A 14,631-nucleotide genomic window follows, 5' to 3' on the forward strand; every position below is an offset into this window, starting at 1 on the left:
AAAACCTCATAGAAAACCTTCATTTTCTTGAAAAGTGCTGAGCACTTGCAGGCTGAGCACCTCTCAGAACAAGTCCTTTACTTAGGAGTCTTATGGAAGCTCCACGCATGCTAGCTGTACTCCCATGTGCTGCCATTGGCACCCACAGGGCATTATTTTGTCGTGCAGCCCTGAGGAAAGGGACTTGGATGTGTTAGTAAATGAGAAGCTCCACATGAGCCACCAGTGTGTGCTGGAGCCGAGAGAGCCAGCTGCATCCTGGGCTGCATCAAAAGAAGTGTGGCCAGCAGGGCCAGGGAGGTGATTCTGCCCCTCTGCTCTGGTCAGACCCCACTTGGAGTACTGGGTACAGCTCCGGAGCCCTCATCACAGAAAAGACATGGAGCTGTTGGAGAGAGTCCAGACAAGGGCCACAAAAATGATCAGAGGGCTGGAGCACTTCTGCTATGAAGACAGGCTGAAAGAGTTGGGGCTGTTCAGCCTGGAGAAGAGAAGGCTCTGGGGAGACCTTATAGGAGTCTTCCAGTACCTGGAGGGGCTACAGGAAAGCTGGGGAGGGACTTTTCAGCAGAGAGGGCACTGATAGAACAAGGAGTAATGGTTTTAAACTGAAAGAGGGGAGTTTTAGTTTAGACATCAGGAAGAAATTCTTCACCATGAGGGTAGTGAGGTGCTGGAATAGGTTGCCCAGGAAGGCTGTTGATGCCCCCTCCCTGGAGGTGTTTAAGACCAGATTGGACAAGGCTTTGTGCAGTCTGTTCTAGTGTGAGGTGTCCCTGCTCATAGAATGGGGGCTGGAACCTGATGATCTTTTAGGTCCCTTCCAACTTTAACCATTCTGTGTTTCTATGATTATTCAGAAGAGGAACCAAGGTGAAGTGGACCTCTAGCCTGACCTTTTCCAGCTTATAGTCTTTAATGATTTTCTTGTGGATTTTTTTATGTTTCAAGTCTGCAGTTACTGAAGAGTGTGAGACATTTAATCCCTTTCCAATCAACTATTACACAAATGCTACTCAAAAATACATAATTCCTCACACTGAGGAGTTCTCAAACCAATCGTTACTCAGTCAGCCAAAGCGTTTGAATCTTTCAAATCCTCTATGGAATCATACTATCTGATGAGATTAATTTCAGAAATGACTGTTATCCTTGAAAAGATAAGTAGAGTCTGCAGGATCTTATTTATCAGTGAATTATGTAAAATTAACTTGTTTTAAAATCTGTGGCTCTTTGGTGAATTGCTCTGAATTGACCTCTCTCTCCCTTGATGACACATGAACCACTGAAGATCATTTGATTTGAAGTGCGTCCCACAGAGCTATCTGTCTTGGCAGAAAACAAATTAAAGTCAACAGTTAGCAAGCTGGGTATTTACTCTGACAGCAGTCCATTTAGTAGTATGTAACCTTTTTGTTGTTTAATGCTAAGGTTATTCGGAGCCAATGACTGCTTTTACCACCAAAGCTCCCATATGCAGCTAGTTAAAGGAGGACAGACTGCAGGCAGCCCCCTCTGTGTGCTGCTTAGCTGTACTTAAGTAAGAGCAGATCTTGGCCCTATCTTCAGGCTGCTGACATATGACTTAGCTCTCATCAGTGGTGAATACCTATTTACGCTGCTGTGGTTATACATGTACACCAAGACCATGGACAATATCTTTGGAAGCACCCTATTGATAACTAAGCCATCACTAAAATTTATTTCATGCTTTCAGGAAAAAATATCCCATGACTTTTCCTCTTTTTGCTTTCTCTTTGTTATTTTGGTTTTTTTCTTTCTTCAGAAACTTGCATGAAAGCTCTTACTGTAAACACCAGTTTATCCTGATATTTATCCAGCAAAATGAAAAAAAATATGTAAGAGCCTTAACTAGGGCTTGAAAATCTTTGTTCAAAACCACAGTCACCAAAACCATTGCTGATAAGTTGAAGAGTGGCTGCCTGAACTTAGTGGCAGCTCCGTTGCTAGGTGCCTATAGTTCTGCTTCTGTTTGAGCCCAGAAGTGCTGTCATTTTTAGTGGTAGAGCAGCACTTTGCATGCAGCTTTGACCGTCAGCCCATCAGGATCCATGGACCCAGACATCTCCTTCTGCTACATGGGAGCTCTGAAAAACAAGCCTCACAGATCAAGTCCTGACACAAGGCAGTGGCAGCTGCTTCCTTTTAAAATTTGCCTGGGATGGTTTTAGCTTCATCGTGTCAAGCAGCTCCAGGCTGAACCTTAACTTTGAGAAAATCACCAGGGTGCTGCAGGCCACAGGGGCCAGGGCCGAACCACTGAGATGCCACTCCATGCTGCATCCTCCTGCTCCCAAGCCTCCCACTGCTGCCTTCAAGTATGGCTTCTGCAATTTCATGGTCCAGTCGCTGGAATGGAGTTGGTTCAGCCTTCTGGAGGCTCAGTTTTGGAGGATAGTTTTGCATGACCCTTCACATCCAGCAAAACCTTATCTGGGATATTTTCTCTGTAGATTAATCCCAGCTGGTGAACAACAGCTATGACCAGCATGGTTTCAGAAATGTAAAACTGTCTTGTTTTCTGACAAAATATCTGCTTTCATTAGTAAGATCATTCTGTCACCTTCAAGAACTTCATGATGAGGTAAAGATCACTTTTCGCCTGAAAACTGTGAAACATTTTCACTGCCTAGATTCCATCTATTCAGCCAAAATGCCTCCTTCTTCTGGGTTATGAACCACCTGCTCCTACTCAGTTGCCCGTGTCTTGCTTCTAATCCCAAGACTGCTGTGCAGAGACACCTGGCTGTGTCCAAAAAAGCCTAAGCAGTTAAACTCCTTGGTGTGGCTAACCTATCATTTGCTTGTGCCTCCCAGGACAATCACAAGGTTAGAGTCGTGCCCTGGTGTATGTGAAAGACAGGACTCAGTTCCCTCCTCTACTTCAGAGACTTTGATCCCATGTCAGAACTGAATCTTTTCTTTGCTAAGAGAGCCCTTTAGTTATAAGGGTACCATCAGGGATTCAGGCAAATCATCCTGTTGAATGTGTTCTGTTTTGCAGAGAAAACAGGCTGCAGATTCCCTGAGAAAAGCAGTGAATGCCTGAGCTAACCTAATGGTTAGAGTTCTTACCCGGGGGGTGAGGCCTTTGCCTTCCTTCTGCCCACATCACTTTTTGCATTTTACCTAATAAGTATATAGTGTAAAACACACCATGGCAGAGACTGCCTCCTTTCCACTGGCCTAGGTATGCCAAATATTTTTCTAATTGCTGTTATGGTCTTTAATCTTACTTTCTTTTATCTCCTGCCCTAAGACAAGTACTGCTATTGAGAGAGGCAGCAAAAAGAATTGCCCTCTTGTGACCTACTGATGTCCATGACCCTGGCAAGGTAGATGACTATTGATTGCTGAAGTATTTGATTACATTAACTGAGGCATAGCAGCCACAGACTTTGTACTCTTCCCCCACTCCCTCACTTGCATCTGTGTGACCCCGGTAACAGGGGTTTAACTGAGGTTAGAAAATTAGCAGCCATGGTAGCAAACCAAAATGATTGTATATAGCCCGACATAAAAAAGGAAGAAATTCCTATCCAAAACTGTTCAAACTGTTCATCTGGATGCCTTTTGTCACAAAATAGAAGTGTACTCAGGTGGTTAAAATGGATCTTTTCATCTGCATAACACTAGGTCAACATGAAAAAGAGACATTGCTCCGCAGAGGCCCCTGAAGACATGCTGATAAACTCCACATGTTACAGGAGTTCAGAAATGGGCAGAAAGAGCTGGTCACCTCTGTTGGTTTATACACCAAATATCAATCCACAGGTTATGGGTCCAGCTGTCCATGGAAAATTGCTCCGTCAGCAACAGAGGAGCAACAGGAGGCTAAGTGGCAAAGGCCACGCTCCCACAGGAGTTTTGGCAGGAGCACCTGAGCCACCTCTGCAAGACCCTGTGTATACTCTGGCAACAGTGATGGCTTCTGCCAATTTAGGATGACTCTGCAGTTAAGACTTTGGACTTGGGTGGGATGGATATGGATCTTTGTGCCACCCTCTCCAGTGGTTTGTTCCCTGGGAATGGTCTCGTTGCCTCTGTTGGGAAATCTTTTACTTCAGGAGAACAATGTGAGGTATACTAAAGCTGGCCATTTTAAAGTATGGAAATATGTCTTTTTATTTTTAAAAGATAGTTCCATTGCACAAACATTTGGGAGTTCTGACCATTCATTAGTCATATCTGCCCTAACAGGAGTATACCTCTTTTCCATTGGACTTGGATTTATGAAAATTTCTTTGAAAACAGAGTTTTCTACTATGCATATTGGAGTAAATAATTTTTAAAGCAAAGTTGTTCATTGTGTGCATCAAAATGTATTACAATTCCTTTTTGGAGAAATTGTAGTTATTTTAATTGCAAATAGACTTTTAAGGCCATCAATTTAGATTATTTCCATTAGAAATTCATATGGATTTATGCAAGTTGTAATGAAGCACTTGTTGTTCTAGAATGTCAACAATTGAAGCACTGACATCAAAGCCAAACATAAATTTGTAAATAGCAGTCCAGCCTGACAGAATGTCATAATTCCTATTTGCTTGCTCTTCATCTTCTTGATGCAAAATTGGCTGAAGGCTACAGACAAAACCTATAGCATTTATATGGTACATTTCGAACATTAAAAACTGACCTGATACTCACTGGAAAAAAACAATAGGAAAAAGTAAACCTCCAACAGGAACTGAACCTCCTTGCTATATGCCTGCTGCAGTGAAAAATGTGACATGGTTCCCTTAAAATGCTGAAATGCCTGTGAAGGACCAGAGAGACCACACCAATACCTTCCCTAATATCCTCTGTAGATTTACCCACGTGGCAAGTATCCAGAAGGAATGGAAAAGAAATAAACAAGGGGAAGATTTAGCAATTGAGGTAAAAGTGGTTTTCAGTGTCCCAAGACAGAAAGCAAGCATTTGACTTAATGCACACACTGTTGGCATAGTGGGGGAGCCAGGGTAATGAGATCAGGCCAGTCAAGCAAAGCCCTGAGGATGTCATTGCAGTGGACCAGGATTATCACACAGCAGGGGAAGGAGGAAGAAGTACCAAGTAGACAATGCAAACAGGGAGATACTGACTTTTGTATCTCCTGTGCTGCCTCTGAGAGAATCAGCATTTGGGAATAAAGCCAGTAGGCTCCCTGCAATGTTCAGAACTTTACTCCAATTTGTGAGGTGAATCCTGTGGTGTTTTTCCTTCCCCCTCCACTCCCTACTGTTGCTAGTCCTTGGGTAGATGAAAGTCAGATGAGCTCTAAGAGCTACTGAATACTTCAGTTTCTCATAGACCAAGGGAAGTGAAAGAAAACATTAAACCAAAGTCAGAGCAGTCTGGAACAGTCAGTTTGAAGGAGACAGAGGATGTAAAAGAAGGCTTGGTTTTCCAGGGAACCTGAAATTGGTTTAGCAGTCATCTTCTTATCTCCTGACATCTGTTCTTGTAATTCTATGTTAAATTCCTTTTCATCAAGGATGCGTATTTTGCTTAAAACATTGCATAGCCTTGCTACCCTCAAAACCTGTTGTTTTATGCAAGATTTGTTTAAGAAAGGGGGAGCAGATACTCTAATGGCAATAATACATGCCAGGGTACATGTAATTATGATAATGTCAGGCTTTCATCTGTTCTCTGAATCAGGGCTAACTTATATTGAATGTCCTATAATTTATATAAAGCACACGGAAATATAATTGACAAAAGTAGGAAAACAAGCTATACCTAAAGAGGATACTCCCCTTACCAAGGCAACCAAGCTAATATTTAAAACCACCTGCATTATACATAATAGTTTAATGTAGAGGGCTTTTTAGCGAGCAATGGACGTGTGAGCAATCCAGCCTTTACTGTAAACATCTGGGCCCCTGAACAAGGACATTCCCATGGATACCAACTGAAGAAGTGAGCAGCAAAGTAAACAACTTCCAGATGTGCCAAAGAAGGAAGAGAGGCGGAGAGTCATGACCGCGCATGCGCGTGTTGGGAACCCAATCACTGTTTAGGTCGTGGCAGGCTTTATGAGAATTAACCAACGACAAGAGTGGTTTCGGACGCATGTACACACCAAGGGGCTATAGAAGAAAGCGTGGCACACAGATTAAATTGTCAGCCATTAAATCAAATTGATTCCAGTGTGTCTGTCCATGAATCCTCCCGCAGTTCAATATTATACATATTGCAAATGGAAGTGGTGTTCTCAGTTCCCCTTTGAGAATGAAAAAATACTAAATAAAATTATGAAGGCATCACACAGGTGATAAATAATCACACACTACAGAATCTTTCTATTTACCTTTGAATATTTAGCACAGTGGATAGTGGGAAGAGAAATGGGCACATACTTTAAAGCCATTCTAGGACTCAGTCCAAAATTCCATGCTTAGGAAGAACTCTATCAGCTAGACTGGATGTCTTGCCAGAATGTGAAATTTGAAATTATCTAATAGACCTGTATCTCATCTTTTGTGACGGGGCTTACTTTTGAGTCAAGGACAAAAGGTCAAACAATAGGTCCTTAGAAACATACAGAAACAGGATAACAGCAATATTTTAAGCCGATTTGTTCTTTTCATTGGCAGATGATAAGAAGGCTATCTTTTTCAGCCTGAAGATATTTCATTAAAAAAACGGATTTCTGTGACATCTATCCATCCATCAATTGCAGCAGAAGAGGACAGGGGTGAATAACCGAATTATATTATCCCTGGAACAATTGTTCTTATGGACATGCCACCACTAAAAGTGAAATGTGTAGGCATGTTACCCATGTTAACTTTAATGGAATCACACTATAACTTAAGGAGTGTGTTCAGTGGAGGCTTATGGAAATGCAGAGCTCAGAGATTGGTGCAAAATCCAACCAGAACCACTGGTGAGCATATGGAGGCTATTTATTTACCTCCATACTGGTGTTTGAGCTGACTAGTTTAAAGCTGGCTTAGGTGGCTTTGGCATTGAAAATCTTTGAAACTGAGAAATCTTTGAGAATGTTAAGACGTTGAAATGACAAACAGTCTAGAGATGCATTTGATTCAGCCAATATAATTTATTTTAATACAGTTACAACCTTCTGAAAATAAGTATATCACAATGAATATAATACAAGTTTTGCGGTTTCACTAGAACGTGAACATTTTTGTAGATTTTCTTCAAGTCTTTTTCTAGTTTTTCATAAAACTATATAAGGGTAGTTCCCCAGGAAACTCTCCCCTCCCCACAGCAAATCTGCCTTTAAACCAACAAAATTTTTATTTCACCTATGGAGAGAACCACCATATCCAGCATTTCAGTTATAAAAAAGAAAAAGTTTTATCTGTCATTGAATTTTGACTATTACTTTGAATTGGCTGATGAAATTCTAACTAACTCTGGGAAAGTAGCTGCTGACAGAAAAAAAAGGAACTACTGTACGTGCACAAATCAGAATCTTAACTTGCATTTCAAAATGGTTGGTAAAAGGGGAAACTTTTGTATCAACACAGTGCATTAAACCCACTGCATGCTGGTACTGTAATTGTATACATTACACATTTTCCATTGGAGTGATGAATTAGCATCTTCATGTAGATTTTCTGCCAAGACTTGCAACATTTCATTTGCATACATACATAAAATGTATATAAAGTAGATGTTTTATAGTGTATTTATGGAGCACATAGTTTATATGTATAAAAGACGATATATATTCATAGACATTTCAGTCTATACCTGAAATCAATGTCATTGGCTGGTTGCAAAATACCCAGTCCTGCTCGGGATTGATCTAAAGAAGGACACTGCACATTATTGTCCACAAGCTCTATCTCAAAATACGTAAATATCAAAGCCAAAAATTGTTTAATTTCATGGACAGCAAATAACCTGCCAGGACATTTTGCTATGCCTGTCCCAAATGGCATATAGTAATACTTTAACTTGCGACCGTGGCGGTAGAAGTCAGTCTTTTCTTCTCCATTCTTGTTGAGAAAGCGATCATATTTGAATGTCTGTAATAAAACACACAAAAGAGTTACTTAACCTTTGAACCCCTTTGAAGACTAGATAATGCTATTAAGACACAGGAAACAACAGTCTAGGAGTATGCTCTGTACTGTAGTGCCAAGCCCAATGGAGCTGTTTTGGAGAGGATAGCCCCAGTGAAGTTCTTCTCTGTGGGACATGATCCTAGGTTCTTTGAGAACAACTCTCCTTTTCTTTACTGAACTCTTAAAATAGGGATTATAACTTGTATCAGAACTAGAAGATTTCACATTCTGTGGCTTTGGGAAAATATTATCCTTATCCTCGTCCTCCCTTAACCCCTCCCCATGATGGTGATCTTTCCTCACTGAGGAAGGCCCTAAGTAGAAGGCTCTCTTGGGCTGGCAGCACACTTTTTGGTTAAAGCATATTTTGTGGATACTGCTTGCACTGTGGTTTATTCTTTTTCTTGCCTATGATGATGTCTCCAGGTGTAAGTACAGACTGCCTGGAGTACAACAGGAAACCTGCTGTGGGGTCACCCTTGATAAATGTCCTATTAAGAGGCATGTTAACTTCTGCTAGAGCTCAGAGTTTAACACAGTTTGATAAAAACTTACCAATGGGTCAGCATAGATTTCTGGATCAAAATGCAATAGCTGAGGATAAAGAGCTACGATATCATCCTTGCGAATGTTGTAAAAATCATTCTCTAAGTGCAAAGTGAAATCCTCCTTGGCAACTCGGAAAGTCATGGATGCACTCGATAGCCTCATTGCCTCCTTGATGATGCTGTCTGCAGGGAGAGGAAAAGGAATTATTACCATGGAAATACTGTGTGTATGTCTTTGGGGGAGGTAGTAAATTTTGAACTATTTCAAACCCATTATCAAACTCTGCATTTATTACAAAAATATTTTAACAATTACTTTCTAAATGCCTGAGAAAGTCTCTTTCTCATTTCTTTTTAGTATTATTATTCCTTTTGTAGATAACACGAAGAACGTAATCTACTTTACCCTAGAAAAATACTTCTAGTTGATGCAACAGAATATTTGAAAGTGAGACTAGTTTTCACTCTGATATAAGAACAAACTGGGCAAAACTGGAAATAAAAAAAGAAACAGTGCAGTGGTCAGGATTTTCTAAAACTTGAAGAGATGGTACATAGAAACCAGTAGTCAAAAAAAGTAACTTGGGTCTTTTTGTTTCAATATAAGCTGATTATTTAAATTTTTTTAGAGCAACAGTATCTAAAGAGTGACATTTTCAAAATGCTCTGTAACTTGGACATTTTTGAAAAATGTGCCTGTAATTTGAAAAATATTAAGAAGAAATAAAAGTAATAGTATTAGAAGATACTGCTTCACATCATAAGAATTGGGATATAAAATTTGACAACACCCTTTCATTTGATCTAGAGTAATTACTAAAAATTATTGCAAATTATCCATACATCTACAATACAATATTATGTAGCAGTGTGGCTGTATTAAGACACACCATTAGCCACGGAAAAGTGATATTCATGTGAATTTTTATCATCTCAATACCACCTGGGACATTGGGAAGACTGATTGTGTTGGCTATTGCTAGGAAATATGCAGGTATTTGTTCTAGTATTTGTTGGCTCATTCCATAGTAATTCTGAAGCAAGCACTTATTCAGTAACAAATAGAAGACCGTGAAGATTGTGGGGTGATTTCTGGTACTCCTGTATAAAATAATCATACCTAGTACTGGCATATTATCCAGCTGTTTTCGGTTCAAGGAAATATGATTGCCATCTAAACTGATGTTCTCTCCAGCACTTTCCAAAACACTTTGCACTTCTTTAGTCGCAGCTCTCATTGCTTCTGGATTCCTAAGATTGAAAAAGAGCAGAAGTGTAACATAATTTTACACTTAAGCATGAATGCTTTAAAAAGGAGGTTTGCCATGAACTGTATTCCTGACTAAAATTTAGTTTGTTAGCTGACAAGTACAGCCTTCTAAAATGAAGTGTTGCAACAAAATACTGCAACAACAGGTTTTCATGTCTTGGCAAAGCTACAAGGAAAAGAACCCCAAGTATTTAATTCTGTCTCCAGTGACAAGTGGGACAGAACTGATATGCATAGCTCAGGTTATAAACAGTAATATCACTAAAAAGCAATGCCAAGGATAAGAAACGAAACAATCAGTTGTAGAATAGGATATATCCCCACTGCAGGTAGAAAGTTTAGGAACAGGATCATAGATCAGTTTTACAACATCACTTATTCTGGATGATGTCCTGTTATGTGGCAATATTCTGTCCAACTGAGAAGTATCTTCCTAATACTAAAAGTCCACGGTAGTATCCTTCACTGTCTAGACTTCCTTACAGACATGAAATATATGAGCTATGGTGACATACATATAGATAATACCATAGGATGTGGTGATGAAGGCACAATCAATCAGGGTGTTAAAAGACTCCAAGGCCAGAAGACCTAAAGCCAATGCATTCTTGGAATGGAAAGTACTGAAGAACCTCAGATACTAGCATTGGCAAGTAGATATGAGGGAAGCCACCGGCTAAATAAAAACACCCACAGTTGAGATACAAACCTAAGAGTCAGTCATGCTGAGGTAGATTGTCCTCCAAAGAGGCCTACTCTAAAATGGACATTTAATAGTATTATCTGAAGTGTGCACTCCTCTCATGAGGAGGCTCAGCAGCTACAGTCTACACTGCAGCATCAACAGGATCTGTTGACATATGAAGTATTTTCTATTCAATATCTGTGAAAAAAATATTGAAGTTAAAGCTCATTTTGCCTGCTCTAGTGAGAAGGTCAAAAAATGTCGGACTATGTAAGTCCAGAGCAACATGCTACTTCTGTTGTAATCAGTAAGGTTTTGGACACTGATGAGGTATCAAGCAGTAGGATTTGCCTATATTGGTGAACTCGTTTCTGAAAGATATCAAATGTTTCTCTTGTTTGGAAACAATAAGCATTGGGACTTACTTAAGAAGATAGAGCAAGCTCCAAAATGTGGCAGGAATGGTGTTGGCTTGTGAGGCCCAGAGCACTGCCACATGGGTCTTCGCTTTTTCCATGTCATCAAAGGTTGACAGGGTATCATTCAGGAACATGCGGAGGGTGACAAGCTCAGAGAGGTTGTCCCTCTTCAGGAGATTCTTGTGGAGAAGTGCCTCTCCCAGCTTCTCACGTGCACTGTGGGCACTCTTGAAGAGATGGATAGGCAGCCCTGCCACGAGGGCTGGAAAGATCCTATCAAATTCCTTGAAGTTTTCAAGGGCATTTAGGATATGGGCTCTCTCAGTTTCCTGCTTTGATGGTAGATTTTTGTCGTGATTTGAACTGAATTCTTTACCAAAAAGTGTTAAGAAGCCAGACTCGAACATCACCTGGCAACAGAATGTATAAAGTCCTTCTGTCACCCAGGCATTTGACTGAAGTTTAGATGTTCTTGACTGCAGCATGACATATTGTAGGTTTTCCATCATGGCTTCAATGAGGGCATCTAGGGCATTACCTTGAAGGGTTCTAATGAAAGTCTGATGAAAATTTTCAGTGGTGTTTCCTTCTGCTGGGTCAATGCTACCATGCCCAAAAGCCTGTCACAAAATAAATCACATGAATGATAAATAAGGCCTGCCATAACCTTGATGACAAAGTCTAACCAAAATTAAAACCAAAGCATAACTTCATAGGTTACTTGAGGGAAGCATAATAAGGGCTATTGATACTAGAACTGACATGTTCTCAGTGAACCACAGCAGCTAAGTAGGCAAATGAAAACAGATTCAAATAGATGCTTACAAATAAATGCACGTGGTTACCTAGACCTTCATTGAACTCTCATTGACATCAACAGGAGACTTTTTACTTACTTCAGTAAGAGTTTGACTGAGCTTCTACTATTTTTTTTTTCAGGCATTTGGACCTGAGCACCTTCTAAAGAAGGTTTCAGCTTCACCAAGACATATCATCATTTTGCAGATGGTGTTAACTGTAGTTCTGCTTTAGCAATTTGGGATACTACATGACACAATAATGGCATTCTTGGACAATCCAAATCACTACAAATATTCTTCCCATTAAGGAAAGGAAAAAAAGACCATAATGTTTTAAACCAATAGAAGTGCAGAAAGTGAAACCAATGATATTTCAAAGGCATATTTATGCTATAGAGATTAACTGGTCCTCCCAGCAGATATTTAGCATGTTAGACATAACAATAATTTTTGAAGTGGTACCTTGGCAGACGTAGCAAAATGGAACTTTTTCCAGTCCAAGTGTTTTCCCTGGCGTGTCAGTGCATTGTATGAGAAAGGATCAGTGAGGAAATGAATGTATTTCCCTGCTACTCGGCAAGTGAAGATGTGGCCATGCTTCCTCTGCTTTTCTCTGAGGAATTCAAGGGGGTTGGCACCAAACTGCAAAGCACAGCCCAGGTATGGGAGGAACCCATTTTCAAGTGGTGGCTCACCTGGTTGCCTACAAAACACAAACAAAATGTGAATTTAGAAGTATGTATAAAGATCTATCCTTCAGGACTACCAGGTAAGGCAAATGATGATGCTAGGCTTTTTGTAATGTGAAAAAAAGATAAAAACAAGCCCAAACAAATAGTACATAGACAAATAATGTTCTCCTCTTTAAGGTGCAAGCTTATTGTGAGGTCTTTGACATAGAAGTTAAAAAGAACTTTAACAGCTTCTATTAAAATAAACATAATAAAACACAGTTTTTATTTTTATCTCCTCCCTAGCTCAGCTGAATATTAAGTTGTTTAAATGCAAGTGTTGCCAGCAGCTAACAAGCACAGTCACATAACTGTCCCATAAATGAATGATCCATCCTACTATGATTGTCTGATGCATTTTTGGGCAACAGTAGTCACAATTCAATTTGAATACTAAGGGGAATATCCTTTTGACTCCAGAAAGGTTGTTATTATTGGCATATCCCATTTGAGTCAGATCCTGCTGAAAACAGTGGGAATTTTGCCATGATTTACAGTAAGCATAAGTTAGGCATTCAGGCAAAATGTCATTAGGCACATGCTTTAAATTACATTTTTTTCTTCTCAGTCAGAAAAGCACTTTCCTGCATAAGGACACCGTAGCTGCTAAAATAACATTCAGGTAGTACTTCAGCTTTTCTAGTAAATTCTTGATGGTTATTATCTGAAGTTAACTATTTTAATATTTTTTATTAAACTTCTTAAGTAAAACAGGAAATTACTGCTGAAAAATACAAAATCACAATAGGTAGGCAAATTACTTGCTCCTTATGTAAATGTGCCAGTAGGATAAAAGCTTTAAAGTAATATGTATTTGACATAATAAGGTATGTAAACTGTATCTGTGTTAAACTGTTCAGCTAGATATGATAGACTGATAATATGAAGATGTTTGTAAGTAGGTATTACACTATAATTACACCTAAGTAGGTAATAGCTGTGATTACAATGCAGGTAAAACTGTAGCTCAGTACTTAAGGAAATCAGAACATGCATATGTATATTTTAATAACTTCATTTATGCATGGATTTCTATCTACAGCTATGGCTAGGCATTATCTCACTATGGTAACCAAGAATCCTGTTAGAAAATAAATCTCTCAAAAGACCAAACTACAGTGTTGCCCACGCTATCCTGCATCTGTCCGTCTCATAGTCTTAACATTACACATATTTTAGTTATGTACACAGTATATTTGACAGAAATGTAGGCTAGGTACACCAAAATGCATTTACAAATAGATTCCATACCTCCTTCTCCACCCTAGAAGAAACCAAACCCCACAACAGAGTATTATCGCTGTTCCCCAGATCCATGATGCTAGGAACATTTCTGGTAATGTCCAAAAGACTTCCAAGTGGAAAACTGGTAGCTACTAGTATGGCAGCAGAGGTGACTGAGAATGATACAGAAGGCAGGTCAGGATTTATATACAGTAGGTAAACCACTATATCTAATGGCACTCAGTCAACCTAGCAAGCTATTGATTAACCATTTCTGGAGAGAGCCTGCTTTGTCTCTGTTCTGACATCTTTCTGCAGAGAGCTTCGCTGGATTGATGTAGACAGTTGCAGACATGGCCTTGAGATTATCTCACTTATCAGCAGTGGTTCCAAAGTAATCAAACAGCTGTAATAGCTGATAATTTGAAGGTCTTTCAGGTGTGTGTTGATCAATCCTGCAGATGAACCAATTGCAGTTTATAGTTCAAGTTTAGCAATATATGAAATGGCTGCTGACAGGTGTCCAGAAGATTCAGGCTGGGCTAAACGGTGGCTGCAGTTAGTGTTGTCCTTTAGCTGCTAGTTTGCTCATCCCTTCCCTTCTCCTTCTCTTGGGACTGTACTGGCTGTGAGAGGGAATGGTGGGGGGCAGTTGGCTGCAGGTAAAGGGATGGCTGCAGTGATGGACTTACTCTTTCTAACAGCTTTTCACTGGTATAAAGGGAAAAATGGACTTTCTATAATGCAGTGTGTGAGACAAGCAAGCAGGATTTTACAACCATACTGCTTTTTTTCTTTCATGTCCTTGGATCACCTTTTCCCTCCCATTTAAATTTTCTGCTTTCTGCCTCTGCCCCAAGCTGTACAGCACCAATTCACTCAACTTTGCAGCCTTGGTATATG

At 39.9% G+C, this 14,631-nt stretch overlaps 1 protein-coding gene across 1 annotated transcript; it reads right to left on the reverse strand.

Annotated features, from left to right (window-relative positions):
* Positions 1-7,052: 7,052 nt before the first annotated feature.
* On the reverse strand, positions 7,053-13,922 carry LOC127381571 (cytochrome P450 7A1). Its single transcript, XM_051612080.1, has 6 exons — positions 13,756-13,922; positions 12,236-12,476; positions 10,980-11,593; positions 9,720-9,850; positions 8,607-8,782; positions 7,053-8,012 (listed from the first exon to the last, which is right to left on the reverse strand). The coding sequence occupies exons 1-6, from the start codon at positions 13,833-13,835 to the stop codon at positions 7,713-7,715; spliced, it is 1,542 nt and encodes a 513-aa protein (XP_051468040.1). The 5' UTR covers positions 13,836-13,922; the 3' UTR covers positions 7,053-7,712.
* Between the last annotated feature and the right edge of the window lie 709 nt (positions 13,923-14,631).

This window comes from Apus apus, chromosome 2 (assembly GCF_020740795.1).
Source record: "Apus apus isolate bApuApu2 chromosome 2, bApuApu2.pri.cur, whole genome shotgun sequence".
In the NCBI taxonomy this organism is placed as follows: Eukaryota; Metazoa; Chordata; class Aves; order Apodiformes; family Apodidae; genus Apus; species Apus apus.

Excerpts from the sequence above, each read along its gene's own strand:
- LOC127381571 (XM_051612080.1), bottom strand. The coding sequence starts at position 13,835 with ATGTTCCTAGCATCATGGATCTGGGGAACAGCGATAATACTCTGTTGT. Across the intron at positions 12,477-13,755 it reads CTTCTAGGGTGGAGAAGGAG|GCAACCAGGTGAGCCACCAC; the intron begins GTATGGAATCTA and ends TGTGTTTTGTAG. Across the intron at positions 11,594-12,235 it reads ATTTTGCTACGTCTGCCAAG|GCTTTTGGGCATGGTAGCAT; the intron begins GTACCACTTCAA and ends ATTTTGTGACAG.